The 18,553-nt window shown below is 50.3% G+C and overlaps 1 protein-coding gene across 1 annotated transcript in view; it reads right to left on the bottom strand.

Moving 5' to 3' along the window:
• The window catches only part of CDH22 (cadherin 22), a 133,822-nt gene that overhangs the window by 51,007 nt on the left and 64,262 nt on the right, over positions 1 to 18,553 (bottom strand). The window contains exons 3-4 of the mRNA XM_025399914.1: positions 15,301 to 15,595; positions 1,899 to 2,018 (exon numbers count right to left, since the gene is read on the bottom strand). Of these exons, the coding sequence (XP_025255699.1) occupies positions 1,899 to 2,018; positions 15,301 to 15,595 (415 nt within the window). The remainder of the gene's footprint in view (positions 1 to 1,898; positions 2,019 to 15,300; positions 15,596 to 18,553) is intronic.

Raw genomic sequence — 18,553 nt, 5'->3', positions numbered from 1 at the left:
AATTTTGAACCTTGAGATGTATTATCTATTAAACATGACTTAATATTTTCGAGTGAATGAGTCTAAGATCTCATAGGATATATACACCAAGTGGCTACCTTTGGGGCTGCAATTACTGGGGATAGAGTGGGAAGCACTTTCTTTTTCTTTCTTTTTAGCATTTCTTTAATGTTTGAATGTTTTCTAAAATGTATTACTTTTGTGGGGAGAAAAAAAAATAACGAAGATACTTTGTGTGAGAGAATACAATTATAACTGTGCTTATGGATTGGAATCCTCTCCCTTCTCCCCCAGACAAAAGAAACACACAAAGAAAAACCCAAAACCCAAATCCATCAACTCCCCCCAACCCTACTTCCCAGCTTTGTCCTTAGAATGAAATGCAAGCTCCTTAGTCTGGCTCGTACCAGCACAGCCAGGCCCCTGCCACCCTCTCGATGTCACCTCTCAACAAACCTGATTGCCCAAGCATGAGCTGCTTACAATTCCCCTCATGCCTCCAAGCTGTTCTGCTTCTCCCAACTTTGGCCTGCACCATACCCTCCACCTGGAATGCCCTTCTCTGAAATCTTGCTCTGGCAACACTTTCTTCCTCTTCCTCCTCCTCCTCCTCTACCTGGAATGCCCTTCTCTGAAATCTTGCTCTGGCAACACCTTCCTCCTCCTCCTCCTCCTCCTCCTCCTCCTCCTTCTTGACAGGATCTTGCTCTGTTGCTCAGGCTGGAGTGTGATGGTGCCATCATAGCTCATTGCAGCATCGACCTCCTGGGCTCAGGCAATCATTCCACCTCAGCCTCCTGAGTAGCTGGGACTACAGGCACCTGTCACTATGCCTAGCTAATTTTTTCTTTTTGTAGAGATGGGGTCTTCTCTGTGTTACCCAGGCTGGTCTCAAACTCCTGAACTCAAGCGATCCTTCCGCCTTGGCCTCCCAAAGTCTTGGGATCACAGGGGTGAGCCACTGCACCCCGCAGACACTTTCTTATCCTTTTTAGATTGCTGCTACTGCATCCAAGAAGTCTTGCATCCAAATCCCCACATATCTGCCTGTCCTCCTGCCCCACAGGGCTGTGAGCCTCACAATGGCATTTGATAAACATTCTGTGCTGTCTGACATCTCATTCCCTGCCTTCACCCAAGCCAGGCCCCTCCTATCCCAGAAGCAGTCAGAGCACCCCGCCGGAATCAGCAGCCACTCCCAGCTGTGTGACCTCAAGTGAGTCACTTCACCTCTCTGGTCTTCAGTCTTCTCATCCTGTCCTCCTCGCACTCCCCCAAGGCTTCTCAGAGATTAGTCAGGTTCTAATGTCACAGTGAGTGAAGTGGGGGACAGCGGGTGGCCGTGCTGCACCATCGTTTGATGGTGTTGGGGGGATAAGCAAGAAAGAAGCCACTCTTCCTTAAAGGTCTCTGTGTCTTAAACACCCTTCCTTAAAGATGCCTGTGTTTTTCCATCAGGTCCTTAACAACTGCCACGGGGGCAGAGCTCTCAAAACTGCTGAAACCAGCCATCCTCCCTCCCCCAAACTACACTTGTGACCCCGGAAGAGCTCACACGCCTGCTTCAACTTAGCTCCAAGGACAAGCCGCTTAGTTCGGACCTTTGAGGTCCTTTTAGGGCACCCACAGCGGCTGCCTTCTGCCTTTCTGTTGCTCTTCCAGTTTTGGAAGAACCCCCCATCCCATTCCTTTTCTGTTCCTCGGTCCTTCCCTCTTCCTGCCTGGCTGCCCCTCCCTCTCTGCGACCCTGGACTCCTGCTGTGCACAAGGTGCCCCCTGTGCTCTCCTCAGAGCTGCTGGGGCAGAAGGCTCAGAGCAGACGTCTGGGATGGTCCTCGCCCCGCCCCGCCCCTGACCCTGCCCCACGGCCCCGCTTCTGGCCCCGCCCCGCCCCTCACCGGTCTTGGGGTCCACGGTGAAGTGGTGCTCGCCGTCCAGCACGCTGTACACCAGCCGAGCGCTGCTGCCGTACGTGGGGTCATCCGCATCCGAGGCCATCACCTGCATCACCGACGTGCCTGGGCCCGGGGGACCAAGCGAGACAGGGGTCATCTGGGGCTGCCGAGCTCGTTCCCCCACTTCGCCTCACCCCAGGGAAGCTGGGAGGGGAGACCTGCGGGAGGCCATCGAAGACAGCCCCTCACGGTCCCCATCCCCACTCTGAGCCCCAACCCTCTTCCTGTTTTGAGCCCTTTTTAGTGGCGCAAATGTGACCATGGAGTCAGATCTGGATTCAAGTCCCCTTGGGGTGGTTCCCAGCTGTAGGACTCTGGCAACGAAAGACAGCCTCTCTGAGTCTGTTACCTCTTCAGCAAAGCCAGTTGAATCCTAGTGCTTGGTTCATTAGGTTGAGGGGAAGAATTCTAAACTCCCAGCACAGAGCAGTTCAGAGAAGTTTCTCAATATGGCAACAATCATTATTGCCAGTTACAGTCATCACAGTCAGTTGGAGCCAGGATTGGAAACCAGGACCTGACTCCCAATGCAGGGGCCGTTCTACCCACTCCAGCTCCTACTGATTCTTCAAGGGACTTCTGCCTCCTCTCCCCGCATCATGGCTGTAGGGGACAGCCCAGAGGGACAGACCAGTTCATCGGGGGTCAGAGGCCAGTGTCTCTTGGCCCCTGGCAGGAGAGGGCAGTACCCAGCCTTCCCTTTGGAAAGTGGTTGGCTGCGGGCCCTGGTGCCCTCCTTGCCCCTCCCCCTGGGTGCCCAGACGGCCCACCCACAGACACACACACTTCTCCTCATGCTCTGCACGTAGACTGCTGGGTAGAGTATAAATTGGATAAAAGTCCATCAAACAGCAGCAATTAAGTTATTGATTTTCGACGCTGCCTCATTAAACTGGGAGCTTCTTTCGGTCCGTCCCAGAGATGGCTCTAATTTGACATCATGTTCAATTTGACGAAAGCAGGGCTTGGGACGTGAGGCTAGACCAAGTGGGGGTGGGGGTAAGGGTGGGGGAGGGTCAGGTGGAGGGGCCAACAAAGCCATTGAGTCCATCCAAACCTTTCCAGAAAGAAGAGGGTGAGGTGGAAGACTCAAGAGTGAGTCTTGGGGGTTCAGGATATGACCCGAAGGGGAGGAGATGGAGACCCCACCTCAGGGAGATGCCCTCTGCTGGGTGCCTGCCGGTGGGGCCAGGCAGGCCCCTCCTGGGGCTGGGCTGGGCTCCCTGGGCCAGGAGGCCTGCATGCTGGGAGGTGAGGCCAGTTCACTGCCTGGTTAATGAGTGAGAATCTGGAAGTGCTACTGCAGCAATTCTGCTAAGCCCAGCCTGCCGCCCGCCTCTCCCGCCTCCAGCCCGGGGCCCTCTATCATTCCAGACAGACACATGTATTTATTTTTCACTCTTTTGCATTTCTCATTTCCCTCTCCAGGTTCCCCCTCCCAGCCACAGTCTCCTAAAACGTCCCTGCAATGCGCCTGTCTCTTTGGCCACTCCAGCTCCATGTCAACCATGTCAGAGTTACCCAGAGAAGCTGAGGAAGAGGGGCGGGCAAGTCCCTTCCCTCTGGATGCTGGTGCCCAGGGGTCTCCTACTCAGAGAGGACACAGCCCCAGGTGCCTCTTGCTGGTACAGAGAAAAGGGAAAGGAATTATGTCCTATTGAGCACTCATGACACACTGGCTTCACCAGCCACTTAAATCCATCATCTCTAATCCTCATAGTATCTGAGAGATGCAGAGTGGGTCCCCCCACCTAATATTATAAAGGAGGAATCAAGTCAGACAGGGGAAAAGATTTCACTGAAGGCACAGAGTAAGGAAGTTGTGGCATTTGAACCCGGGACTCTGGGATGCCAAGTCCCTTCTAGGAAGCAGTGTCAGCACAAGTATAGTGACTTTGGGGACAGTGGTCTGGTGCACTGAGTCACAACCAGCGATGGCACTGCCACTTATTAGAAGTTTGACCTTGGATCTATCATGAACCCATTTGTGCTTCAATCTCCTCATTTTGCGAAATGAGGGTGGTAGTATTACAAATCTCCTGAGATCATTTTGAGAATTCAGTTTCCACGTCCAGCACCGAGGACAGTGCCTGGACCATGCCAAGAGCCCAATAAGTGCAGGTTACTGTTGTCATCTCAAGAGGCACAGCACGCCAGTACACAATGGCACAATTATGACTCCCTCACAGAGGTGCTGAAATGGGAGAAGATACGTAAAGCATCAGGCTCATGGTGGGTGCACAATAACTAGTGGCTGTTGTAATTGTTATGAGAGAGGGTCTCCCTGTCACTCCCCCCGCATGTCCCTCCCACTCCCTGGGCAAAGCACAATGCAGGGCTGAGTGACTCCCCAGAGACATGGCTGAGCTCTCTCTCTCCCTGGCTGCATCTCAGAGACTCCCGAGGGGATGATGGAATCATTTCCTCAATCCAGGATTCTTTATTGCAGCCATTACAGTTAATGCCGACACGTGGGAATGGTAAAGGGTCAGTGATTCACCACTGGTTTCCCAGGCCCCAGGGGAATGGCTTCCTTGGGCAACACATACCCTCCCACCTTCTTTAGAAGTCAGCAGCTCCCCAGAATTGGCCGACAAAAGGGTGCCAGGCTTGTAGCTACTGTGGGACCACTTCGAGGGGGGGGTTCTACAGGTTCAGCAGTTTATATTTCACAGTGCCCCATCATGTCCATTCTCTCCTGCAGACTTCACACCAGCTCTGTGACATAGATGCAGTGGTTTGTTGGTGAGTCAGCTCTGAGGGGTGAAGGGGTGGGGAGGAGTGCCCTGCTTTGTAATGTTTGCTGATTTCCATGGTGTAAATATTCTCACCATGGCCCAGTTTCAAGCTACCAACATGATATCAACTGGCCCACAAAACTCCTGAAAATCAAAGTGTGGCTCTCATGAGCCGGTATGAGCTGACTCCAGCACACCCCTGCCCCGTTCCTATTTCACAGCTGAGGAGACTGCTATGCACAGTGAAGGGTGCAAACATGAATTAATAATGAAATCCATTATGAATTATGTATCGTTATTCAATAACTGATAAAGATAGTTTCCATTTATTAAATAACAACTTTGTACTAGATACTATGATATAAGCCCTTTTTGTATGTGATAGAATTTACAAAACAAGGCCTTCAGATAAGCTTTTAATATTTTCACTTTAAAGATGAGGAAATGGAGGCTGAGTGAAGTTAAGTAATGAACCTCTTAGTGTTTCCATTTCCTCATTAGTGAGACGGGTAAGAATACTACTAAACTTGTGGATCACTGTGAGAACTCAGATTTCTATGCTCAGCACCAAGGACAGTACCTTGACAAGTTCACCTGGTGCAGAAGAGAGGCAGGTTTCAAACCCACGTGGATCTGATGTCAAAGCCCACATATATCCTGCCTTAGAGGTAGGAGGAGGGGCTGCTTGGAGTAGAAGTAGATAGGTGGGAGAGACAGAGAGGGAAGACTCAGACACAGGAGCAGGGGAGGGAAGAGGAGGGGAAGGACAGGAACTGGGTTTAGATTCTCCCTCCCCTACAGCTGGTTCAAGCCCTGACTTCCAGAAGTAGAGCTGGTACTGGTTGACGGGAGCGGGCTGCTGTCCGTGGTGCTGCCGCCCAGTCCTTCTGCTAAGTGGTGGTTAGGGGCCTAGGTCCAGGCTGGAATGGGAAGGGTTGCCCAACTGATTCTTGGCTAAACAGGATCTCAGGGCCCATGGATCCATGTGGAATGTTAGATATGGAAAGGCTGGTCCTTGAAGAGCACAGAAACTGAGCTTCTCAACTTGGCAGCACATTAGAATCTCTTGAGAACTTTAAATAACATTGATGCAGAGCCCCATCCCTGACCAAGTAAATAGGACTCTTGGGGAGGAGCGCAGGCAAAGGTATTTTCACAATCTCCAGAGTGCATCTAAAGTGCCTCTCGGTCTAAAAACTGATGCCCTAAACCCAACCCCTCACTGAACTGATGAGGAAACTGAGTCACAGAGGGGCTCAATGACTTCCCCAGGGACACATCATTAGTAAGCAGTAGGGAAAGATTCAAACTCAGGTCTGCCTAGCCAGCATGCTGCCCTCCTGGACTAATTGAGCCTGTTCTGAGACTGACACCTGGAAGGAAGCAGGTAGGATGATGTTGCCACCAAGTCATCAGAGCTCTTTCCAGCTGAAGTCAGCATGAGAAGTCGGACACTCTTGAGAGGAGATGCCCCTCACATCTCCATGGAGACTGGGTGGGCTTTGGCATCACAGAGTCCTGGTTTCAAGTCCCACCACTTCCTCACTCTACACCGTCAGTCAGATCTTTTACCTTTTCTGATCCATTTCCTCAGCTGTAACATTAAGGGGTGCCCATTCTGAGTCTCTGAGCTGCTATGAGGACTAGAGATGATGGATTTAAGGACCCAGTGTGTCATGGGTGCCTAACAGAAGTTCATTCCTTTCCCTTCTCTCCATATTATCAGAAGGCACCTGGGGCTGTGCCTCCCTGAGTAGGAGACCCCTGGACACCAGCATCAGGAGGGAGGGGGCTTGCCTACTCCTCATCTCTGGGTTGTTCTGACTTGGTTTGTTGTGGAACAAGAATTGGAATGTGTGTCCTGGATCCCAGGCCAGAATTCTTTCTTTTCTTATCCCTTAATCCTTGCTATCTGTGACGTGCAGTTGAGGCTCCAGACTCAAGTTCCAGAGCCCCCAGGAGGAGCCCCCCAGCTGGTTCTGGGAGTGAATGGTGCTGCATGGAGTGGAGCTCAGGGATTACAGACATAAATTCTCATTCCAGCCCTGTCCTTGGCTTTGTGTGGCTGTGGGAAAATCTTCCCAATCTATTGGGCCTCAGTTCCCCTTCTGTAAAAATGGAGATAACACTTTATCATTCCTGCCTCCCTGGGTGTGGGAGACCCCTTAATGAGAGAAAGAGATGAAGCACTTTGGAAAAGAACAGAGTTCTCAGCCGAGGTGACCACGTGTCATTATTATGAAGACGTTTGTAATTATTACCATCCTGCCTCTTCCCTACCTCCTTTCGCCACCCCACTGGGCTTGGGGAAACCCTAGGCTCACATTTAGCTTCTCAAACATTTATAAAAAATGAGTCCCACCCCTGCTGCTGCCAGCACTGTGCAGAATGCTTTCTATTAAAAATTAAACACCACTTGTCGAGTCTCTGGGAACGCTCAGATTACACAGGAAACAAGCCCCCTCTCAACATCCACCCCTGCTGCCCTCCTCCCAACTCCCTCTTCTATCATCACTTAGAATACCGGCTGGCTGGGCTGGCCTTGACCCTGCTTCCAGCCTCCCAGCCAGGGCAGCCTAATGCAGATGAATGACACATAGGAGATGCAGGAAAGTGCCTGCATGGGAGGGGGCAGGTCCAGAGACAAGTGACAGAGAAGGCGGCACAGAGAGAGGGGTCAAGAAAGTGGGTAAGAGACAGAGAAAGGAGGGTCAGAGGGACAGAAGTCTGTGGGGCAGAGACAGAGAGAAAGCGGTAGAAACACAGAGGTTAAGTAGGAAACCAGAGGAATCCAGAAACAAAGACAGAGCAAATAGAACAGAGACAGCAGTACATACAGAGCAGGAAGAGGGGGCAGAGCAGGAGGGAGAACTAGGAGAGGAAGGTGAGGTTTGGCCTGGTGGGGTGAGGGACCTCCTGCATTGCAAGCACCTTCCTCTAAAGTCTCCAGGGAACGCGAAACACCCTCCTCTTCTCACCCTTTCTTTCCTTATGGATCCTGGCCATGGACTTGCCCATCCAGGCAACCCCTGAGTGTGTGTGTGTGTATCTGCTATGTCCTCCTGAGAGAGAGCACTCTCATATCCCAAACTGAGACCCACAGGCTCTTCTGTCCTCTCAACATTTACCAGGCCCTCTGTTAGGCAGTCCCATGACTTTGTTTTGGACTGCAACATTTTAAGTATCTGTGATAGCATCCTTCTACCCATGGCAGAAAGCAAACATTTTTGCTTATGATTCAGTTCCATTCATTCTCTCAACATCTACAGAGCACCTGCTATGTGCTAGACCCTCGAGGGCAGGATGGTAGCTCTATCACCTTTGCACCCTAATGCTGTGTGGCCACAGGGCCTGGCATACAGAGGGTGCTCATATTTGTTGAATGATTTGTTGATGGAAAAGACGAAAAGAGACAGGGATATATTCCTCCCTGTCCAGATTACCTGGGCCAGGGGACCGACTCCTGAGGGCCAGGGCCTCTGCTCCTGTCTGCTGCTTCTCCCCACCAGAAGCCTCCTGTCCTGTTCCCCACAGCCCGGGTGGTGAGAGCCAGTGCCGTTGCTAGGCAAGGAGATATTGCACGTATAGATCTTCCTGGACTTTAATTAAAAACATCTTTAGAAGTTGTCTCTGCAGAGACCAGCGATTGATTCCTGGCTTGGGCCTGCGGGCTGCTGAGCTACACTCTCTCCAGCTATAGACGGGACAATTGGAGGCTCCCAGCCTGCCGCTGCCCTCTCCAAATGATATCCTTGGGGAACACACTCCTTCCTGCCTTCCTCCTTTCCTCTCTGTTTCCCCAAGCACCGAATTTAAGAATCAGATAGTGTGCTCTCCCAGTTTTACTTTCCTTCCCCTCTTGAGCCTCAGTTTCCATAGCTGTAAAATGGGGATGTCAGTACTTAACCCAAGAGAGTCCCTAGGAGGCTGAAATGAGATTAGGGATGTGAAAGTGAATTTTCAAGCTGCAAAGTTCTGTGCAAGAAATGGTTGCAACTCTTTCCTCAAAGAAAGCTATGGATGCTGAGCCAAGGAACTCAAGTTCTGGTTTCCGCTTCTGGGTCTAGTTCTGGCTTCAGCTCTTACTGTGGAACCTCAGAAAAATCACTGCATTTATTTCTGTATCAGTAACATGAAGACACTAATACCGATCCTGCTTATTCCCCAGGATTGTGAGAATAAAGAGAAATAGCTCTGTGAACGCAAGGCTTGCTGATCGCTATTATTTAGTAAATATCCAAATAAATGCAGGCTGTACAACCAAACAGTCTTTTCCCATCTGTTAAAGATGCTGCTCACAGAGGAATTGAAATAGGTGGAAAAGTGCCCATTTCCACATTCTGTTGAGCCCTAATCCCATGGTCTGGCAATGTCAATTCTATGGCATGTGTGCTATGACATTCTCCTTCCTTTGCCCATGGCAGACATCACCAATCCATCATGGCATTCTTTCCTACCAAGGCTGAATGAGATCTTAGAGTCCTTCTCAATACAGCCCGACAGTCACTACCAATTGATCTGAGTTAGCACAAGAGATGAAACTGATCTGCTACCACTTTGAGGTCAGGGGTGGTGTCTTGCTCATCTGTGATCTCCACATACCTAGCAAAGTTCTATGTACCTAGTAAGCCTAATATGTGTTTACTGAATTAAAAACAACTACTTCTCTATCCTCCGTGGGGCTATGTATAAAGTAGGTGCTAATAAATGTTTGCTAAGTTGGGTGACTCATCTTTGCAAGCCCTACAGAGCCAAGTACATTGGAGGCCTTGTGTATAGTGGGTGCTAATAAACATTTGTGGATTTAATTGAATTACTTATCTTTACATCCCCTGCAGTGCCCAGAATAAAGTAGTGGTTAGTAAATGCACATTGAATTGAATTTATCATTTCTATCTCTGGTATCTTCAATAGTGCCAGGCATAGTATCTTGCACAAGGTTGGCATGAATAAGTAGGAGGAGTTGAGCTGGGTGTGGGAGACCTGTGAAATCCTCTTGCCATCCCATGGTCAGGTTGTGACAGCCTAGGGAAGGGGTGTGGCTCCCTGACACTGAAAGAGTGTCTAGTCCAGTTCTTCTCTATTAAAACTTACTCCCTGTTGACACATTCAGCCTCAAGCTGTAAATTCCCTCTCTCTGTTGACTTCCAAAGTTGTATCTTTAGCCTCATCTCTCTCCTGACGTCCAGACTCATAGATCCAACTGTCACCTTGACATCTGAACTTGGACGTCCAATAGACACCTCAATCTTAACTTACCCAAGAATGAATTCTTAATTTATTCTGCAAACTTGCTCTTCCTGGAGCAGTCCCCATCTCAGCCACAGTAGCTCCATCCATTCAGTTGCTCAGGCTCAAAACTTCAGCATCATCCTTGTCTCCTCTGCCTCTTACTCCCCACATCCAATCCCTCACAAACCCTGTTGGCTCTACCTTCAATGTACATCCAGAATTCCATCTCGTCTCACCATCCACACTGGTCCAAGTCACTATCACCTCTTGCTGCACTATTGCAATTGCTTCCTCATTGGCCTCCCTACTTCCAACCTTGCCTCCTACGGTCTGTTTTCAACATGGCAGCCAACAAGTCATTCTTTTAAAATATAAGCTGGATTCAATTACTCCTCTGTTCTCCGTCTCACTCAGAGTACAACCAAAAACCTTTCAATGGCTACCAAGTCCTGCGTGATCCATTGTCTGAGGTATTCAGACTCCAGATATTCTCCCACTTACTTCTCCTCAGCCACAGACCTCCCTGCTATTCCTCAAATAAAATGACAAACATGCTACGCCTCAGGACCCTTGCACTTGTGGTTCTCTCTGCCTGGAACATTCTTCTTGTAGCTTAGGGGTTGTCCAAGTATGGTCTCCACACCAGCAGCATTAGGGAGTTTGTTAGAAATGCAGACATTTCTAACAGTCCAGACCTCCTGAGCCAGAAAGGCTGGGGGAACAAGGGCAGCAATTTGTGTTTTAACAAACCCTCCAGGTAATGTGGATGCACAAAAAAGTTTGAAAACCACTTTTTGACCGAGCTCCTTGGTTCCCTTCCTTCAGATCTTTATTCAGAAATGTCCTCTTTCAGAAAGAGAGGCCTTCCCTGACCCCTCTGTCTAAAATAGCACTCCCCCAAATTGCTCCTAACTCCTTTACTCCTTTATTCTGCATAGCACTCACACCATCAGGCATATTAATATTCATTATATATGTGTGCATATATATATATAGGGGGGGGGAGAGAGAGAGAGAGAGTCTCGCACTGTCACTCAGGCTGGAGTGCAGTGGCATGATCTCTGCTCTAGGCAACCTCTGCCTCCCCGGCTCAAGCAATTCTCCTGCCTCAGCCTCCCAAGTAGCTGGGACTACAGGTGTATGCCACCATGCCTGGCTAATTTTTTAAAATATTTTAGTAGAGATGGGGTTTCACCATGTTGCCCAACTGGTCTTGAACTCCTGAGATCAGGCAATTCGCCCACCTTGGCCTCCCAAAGTGCGAGGATTACAGGCGTGGGCCACTGCACCTGGCCTATTTTATATTTTTAATTATTTATTTGCATATTACACATTTGCTTATCTCTGTCCTGATTCTCTCCTGCTATAGTATGTAGGTTTCCTAAGAATCCCCAGTGCCTGGAACAGTGCCTGGCACATAGCAGGCGCTCAATAAACATCTGATGCTTGAATGAACCCTCTCTATGCTCAGAAGGGAACTTGGGGTCCAGAGGGGGCAGGAAGTCGACCAAGGTCATGCAGGGAGTCAGGCATCCTGACTATCAACTCAGGACCCACTTGGCTACATGAGGCTTAACATGACTGGTGTGCCCCTGCTCAGAAGCGTGGCTCATTGGAGGCCCCCGGCACACTTCCCTTCCCTTTTAAGCTGTGAGTGGTTTAATTTGCAAGTGCTGCTGCCTTTCATGTCCCAAGCTGCGTCCCTGCTCCCTCTGATCTCTGAAGCTGCCCGGACCCTGGTACTGCTTGTTGGCCCCGCCCTCCGCAGCCGGATCAGGAGGTTCAGTAATTGTGACTGATTTTCAAAGCTGCCTGGAGTCTCTGCAAGCACCCTGGTGTCAGATTTGCTTCCCCTTCAAATAGTCGCTCAAATGAAATAAACTAATTTAATTTCTGCTTCTCCCTTCCCCCTCCTGAGTTCCCAGCTGGTCCAAATTGAGTCCCCCTCCCTCTCGACCTTTTTTCTGAGTGGACTGTGAGAGTCAGTGGGCTGGGAGAGGAAGTCAAGACAGGGCTGGTTCTCCATAGGCTGGTGCTCATAAACTGGGGGCTGCCTCTGCCTCCTACTCTCTGCGTGACCTTGGATGAGTCCTTGCCCTTCTCTTGATCTCAGTTTCCCCACCTGTGAAACAAGGACCCTTGCCATTCCAACAACCTGGCAGCCATGCCCAGCAACTTGCTCTGTCACTGACTTGCTATGTGACTGTAGATACTTTCTTCTCTCTGAGCCTCAGTGTTCCCATCTGTTCAATGGGAATGCTACCATCAGTCCTACCACCTCTCAGAGTCGCAGTGAGAGTGAAGTGGTCATGGAGGAGCCACCATGGTGGAGATGAGGCTGCTCTTCCCCCGGCACCTCCCCATCCTCAGCCCTTCTCCGCAGTGCAGCAGAGGGAATTTTCTAAAATGCAAGTCTTCCCACGTCACTCCCTCGCTCAAGCCTTCCCAGGCTACCTGCTTTCCTCTAGTCCTTCAGATGGGGCTCCTGCTTCCTTCTCTAGCATCTGCTCGCCCCACCTTTCTGGTTTTTTTAATGCAGAAATGTGCAGGTCAGTTTTAGGTGAAGGGGGACAGGGCTGTGAGTTTAAGTCAGTAGGTGGGGGCTGCTGGACCTAGAAAGTCAGGGACTTGCTGCATGACCTTGGACATGTCACTGCCTCTCTGAGGCCCAATTTCCCCATTTGCAAAATTAATTGCTAAGTTCTTGCCAGGCTCTGAAATTCCATATGTCTTTGCCATTGATAATATCCAAATTTATCTCTCCAGCCCAGACCCTCTCCGAACCTGGATATTCAACTGTCTTGTTCAAGATCTCCACTCGGCAGCCTAATACGTTTTTCTAACTTAACATACTTCACACCAAACTCCTAATTTCCTCTCATCCCCCAAATCTATCTCAGTAAAGAGAAATCCATCTATTTAATTGCTCAGGTTACAATTCTAAGAGTCATCCTTGAGTTTTCTTTCTCTCACACTCCGTATCCAATCCATTAGCAATTTCCATTATCCAATCCATTATGCTTTCAGAATATATCCAGAGGAGACCTCTTTTCAACACCTCCACTGGTACCATCTTGTTCCAAGCCACCATCACTTCCTGTTCACAGGCCACCTGCTTCTGCTCTTGCCCTTTTTTCTTTCCATCTATTCTTCATGGAACAGCTGTGGGGTCCTGATCATGTCATTCTTCTGAGCAAGACCTCCCACTGACATCTCAGTTTGCTCAGCATAAAAGGCAATGCCCTGGCTATGGTCTACATGGCTGCATGATCTGGTCATCTTGTTTTTTCTTGGCAGAATTCAACCCCAGGACCTTTGCATGTGACATTCCCTCTGCCTGGAATGCTCTTCCCCCAGGGCCACACTCTCACTTCCTCCAGGTCTTCAGAGAAGCCTTACTGGACCAATGATCTAGTTGTTCACTTGCTTATTGTCTGTCTTCCTTAGGAAGAATGGGCCCTCCATGAGAGTAGGGAATCTTCTGCCTTTTCACTGCCATGTTCCCAGGGCCCAGCACATAGTAGGTACTCAATAAATATTTGTTCAATGAATGAATATACTCATATAGACACAACACGTCACATGCACACACAGGCCTTAAAGTGCTTCTTGGCTAGGTGTGTGTGTGCACATCTGCATATATATGTGGAACACACATGTACATCAGGCACGCATGCATGCCTGTGTGTGTACACCAGTCGGCACCCACATCCACAGCCTCATTGTTCCCTATTTCCCCCTCATCCCTTGCCCACCATTCTCTCTGGTTCACCTTCTCCTCTTCCCTTACTGGCTGCTTGCTCATTATCCCAGCAAGCTGCCAGATTTGGCTCAACCTGGGGAAGCTGGGCTGACAGCACTCTCTCCCTAGAGCCCAAGTACTCCTGGCCTCTGACACGCAGCCATACAGCTGGGAGGTCCAGGGAGGCACAGCATCCAAACTTTGGCCACAGCGAGTCAGCAATGGAGCGTGGCTTAAGACCCAGGGCAGCAGCTTCTTGTCTAGCCTGGCTTGCAGATAACTTCGAGCAACATGGTGGGAAGGAGATGGCGGCTACTGGCTTGTGCCCCTCACCCCATGACTCCAGTTTCTACCACAGCCCCAGAAGCCCTGAGCTAAGTGAGGCCTTGATGGTCAGAAACGGTCTGGGGGTTTCATGGTCAGGCAGAGTCATGCAGCTTTAGCCTCAGTGTCCTGCTCCTGTGTGCATGGCCCTTTCTGAGTATGGCTGTGTCTGATGTCTACATGGAGATGTATATTGTGTGTGTGCACTTCACTTTCTATGGGCATAATCATGTGTGCAGTGCTCCAGTGTGCGTGCAGTCATACCCAGGTAAGTGCAACTGAATCTGTGTCTGGGGGCTCAGCCATCTCTGTATGAGGCTCTGTCCCTAGCTGGCTGGGTTTTTGGTGAGCTGTGGCTTTCTCTGAGCTATAGACAGAGCTGCCTGTCTCATTCATCTGCCTGTGCCCATGCCTGTCTACAGCTGCACACCAGGGGAGCTGGACCCCAGGATGCTCATGTCTGCTTGTGGCTTTTGCCTCTGTCTCTGTACATGGCTGAGTCTGTGCAGAAACGCTATCTGCATAAGGGCCCGTTTCCTGCCTAGGGTTGTGCGTGGCTATGTCAGGGTGTGCAGTCGTGGGTCTGAGTGTATGGTTGGGCCCTGTTTCAGCTGTGTCCCAATCTAGCTGTTCCCAGTGGTGGGTGTGCCTGAAGATGGGAGTATGTCCGTGTGGAGGTTGTTGTCAAGGGCTGTGCTGTATCTGTTCATGTGCAGCTGAACTTTTGTGAAGGGCTCTGTCAAGGCGTCCAGGCATGCCTGTGTGTGTGACTCTGTCCAGCTGTGCCTGTGTGTGTGATTCTGTCCAGCTGTGCCCGTGTGTGTGATTCTGTCCAGCTGTGCCCGTGTGTGTGATTCTGTCCAGCTGTGCCTGTGTGTGTGATTCTGTCCAGCTGTGCCTGTGTTGGGGACTGGATCTATGAATGGGGTTGTATACCACTGTAGTGGTGAGTTGTATGCGGGGCTGGGCTTGTGCATGCGGCATGTCCAGATCTGTGGCTGTGCCTACATATGTGACTGGGTGTGGCTGTATGAGCATGTCTGAGGGCATCACTGTGTCCACATGCAGATCCGCATTCATGGGGGAGCTGTGTCCATGGAAGTGGCTGAGGTCATGTGTGTGGTTTTGTCCAGGACTATGCTTGACCCCAGGGGGCACTTGAGCTCACATCTGTACCCTGTATCCTGGGTCAGCAGGCTCTGTCTTTCCTGTCCCTCCCAGAGGATCAGCTACTCCCCTTCCCAGCAGGCTCCACTCCCCTTGGGGATCACCTTGATCCCACCCCCCACTCCCAGGGCCCACAGCCCACCTGTGGGCGAGAGTTCGGCCACGCTGCCAATATAGGGGCCGTGCAGGAAGCGGGGCTCACTATCATTGATGTCTTGCACCTTGATGATGAACTCCGACTCGGGCTCCAGTAGGCGGTTGGTGGCGCGATCCCGAGCCTGGGCCCGCAGCGTGTAGAAGGTTTTCTGCTCGCGGTCCAGGCGCTCCATGGCATGAATGTCGCCTGTCAGCTCGTCGATCAGGAAAATGGTCCCAGCACCCTCGCCTGAGATGGTGTACTTGATGGCCCCGTCACCCTCGTCAGAGTCGGAGTGGATCTGGGGAGGCAGAGAGGAAGGCAAGGTGGAGGCTGAGGAGGAAGCTCCTCTTGGCTTCACCGTCCCATGCCATTGGCTGCCTATTCCTAAGCCCATCTCTTCTCCAACACATACACATCTTTAGTGAGGACACTGAGGCCCAGCAACCACGCTCACTTACATCCCGGGCCTGGAGTGTTTCCTCAGTCCTCTGGGGCCCTCCCTGTCCCTGGACTCTACTTTCCCCTCTGCATTCAGAGCTATCAGCCTTGGAGGCAGATCTGAACATGGCCTCCCTGCTTACGACCCTCCAGTGGCTTCCCATTGCCTTCACATAGAAGTCCAGCACCACTTCCACACCTCTCTCCCCTTTAGCACGCGCAGCCCTGAGGATCCTGCCTTGAGTCCTGTCCTTGTTTCTCTGCCCTTGGAAAGTCTACTCATCTTGCAAAGTGCAACAAAAATGCCACCTCTTTCAGAAAACTTTTCTGGATCCTCAGTCTCTCCCCACCTCCGGGATCTCTCAGTACATCAAGCCATTGTGATCATGTTCAGCCTTGTAGGATGGCTGTAGCCAACACTTCTCAAACTCTACTATGCATGCAGTTCACCTGGGGATCTTGTTAAAATGCAGATTCTGACTCAGTAGGTCTGGGGCCAGGCCTCAGACTTTGCATTTCTAACAAACTTCCAGGCTGCTGGTCCATGAGCTCACTGTGAATTACAGGTCCACCGCTCCCTAGACTCTGCACCACAGGAGGTTGGGGTGGCATCTTCCTCATCTTGGTATATGGAGAACCAGGCTCAAGACACGGCACATGGCAGGGAGTGAAGGGAGAGAGGAGGAAGGGATGTCAATTGAAAGAGCACCTTCTATGTGCTAGGCACTGGCTAAGCAATTTATGTACTTTTCTAGTTCAAGATGCTTTTTTAAAAAACCTGCTAGAGTAGGTTTTGCTATCTTTATTTTACAGATTTTTTTCCCCATTTCCTAATGAAGATTGGAGAAGTGGAATGGGTTCTTCAAGGTCAGGCCACTGGAAGAGCTGGTCTGACTCCACACTGGGCTTTCCTATTCCATCTAAAGCCTCCAGAGAGGAGCCCAGGGGAGGGGAGAGACAGTGCAGCCTGGCCCAGCCTTGGCTCTGACATCTCCTCCCTGTGCGTCCTCACCCATCACTTTGCCTCTCTGGCTCTCAGTTGCTTCATCTGTAACATGGGAATCATATTAGCATCTTCCTCCCAGAGGTACTGAGGGGTTTGCTGAGTTGAGAATCCACACAAGGCCCTTAGCAGGTGTTACCAGGTGACATTTACAATATTTAACAGCCAGCATGGTGGGTGCACTGCCCAGGCAGTGGTACTGCAGCAGGATCCCTGCTGGGCCAGGCAGGAACCCTTTGGTTGCTGGATCACAGAGAGGCCCAAGGGGTTGAGAGAGTTGGGGCGAGGGAGAGGAGAGGGACTATTTACTACAAGTATGGAGGTTTTTCATGGTTTTAACAACCAGTACAACTATACCAGTTTGTACTAGCTGAAAATCAGCCCTGTCTGAGACATAATGAGTGCCCAATAAATGGTAGCTATCGTTATTATTTTATTATTACTAAATGTTAGCTATATATAACCAGGATTTAATCTAGGCACTATTACGCTCCAGATTCCAGGCTGTTTCCACTGCCCTGAGATCTCTTGGGTGAGGAACCAGCAAGAAGTCTGTTTTCTTGCAATCAGAAACACCTAAGTCCTTATCTTCCAATGCCCAAATCTCCCAGGCAGCTTCGCGCAGAGGAAAATCCATTCCGATGAAGCTAATGGCTTTGGGCAGGTCCCTGCTCCTCTCTAAGCTTCCATGGAGATGGAGTGTGAATGAGAGAACCCCTAAAGTTCCTTTCAGGCTGGGGTGCTGTGGACCCCAGCCCACTCAGCAGGAGAACAGGTGCCCATGAAGTCATCACGAAGGGGGACAAAAGCCCATCCCCTGCCACGCAGGAGGAGCCGGGGTATAAATTCTGCTGGTAGAACTTTGTGTCTGAAAGGTGGATTATAGAAGTGCCATTTGGAAGATTGAATGGCCCATAAACATTTTCATATTTCATTAGCCGATTAATGGGCATCTCTCTCTTTTTGGCGAGTCTGCTGATTCTCAGCAGAAATTGCGGGGACTAAATGGAGGCGTCTGGTGGAACCTTTCCGGGTCCCCGTCCTGTTATAGATTGCCCCAATTAATGCCCGTCCTGGGCTCCACTGAGAAGCCTTCTTCCTGTCCAGTTACTGTTAATAGATTTCTCATAAGTGGCTGGATTGTAAAAACCTCATAACTCAGTTTAATGCCCCCAATAAAATTATTTCAGGACATCGGCCCTGAATCATTGGCAGTGCTGAGGATGAGGAGACCTGTCTCTCCTGTTTGCTGTTTATACATTTTTTCTACCATTGCCCCAGGGGAGATGGGGTGAGAGGGGGTGATTCTGTTCCCTTTTGGGGTGGCTCTATCTGCTTCCCAGTCTGATCTGTTGTCAGCTTATTTCATCAGCAAACACTTCTGAGCAGTGTGATAGAATAGACGCCATTCGAAGAGATGCTTAACAGCTATAATCTTATTAGTCTTCATCATTGCCCTGTGAAACATTATCATTCCCATTTCTCAGGTTAGAAAACTGAGGCACAGAGAGGGGAAGTCATGTGCTGTGTCACGTGGCTAACTGCGGGAAGCACGCTCCTGACTCTACTACTCACTAATGTTGGGACCATGGGTTTGTCAGTTTTACCTCTCTGAGCCCCTGTGTTTCCACCTGAGAAATCAGACCGAGCCCTACTTGGCACAGGTGTGGGGAGGATTAGATGAGAGCATGTTTACATTGACCTAAGCACTCTGCTAATGGTTGTTTCCTTCCCTTTCCATCTCCTGGCTCTCCATCATGTCTCTGCAGCCCTTGACGTTTTAACTCAGATCCCAGGCAGGGCTCACTTATGAGT

Source organism: Theropithecus gelada, chromosome 10 (genome assembly GCF_003255815.1).
Source record: "Theropithecus gelada isolate Dixy chromosome 10, Tgel_1.0, whole genome shotgun sequence".
NCBI classification, from domain to species: domain Eukaryota; kingdom Metazoa; phylum Chordata; class Mammalia; order Primates; family Cercopithecidae; genus Theropithecus; species Theropithecus gelada.
Note: the sequence above shows the minus strand (reverse complement) of the source record. Positions and strands in the feature narration are given on the sequence as shown.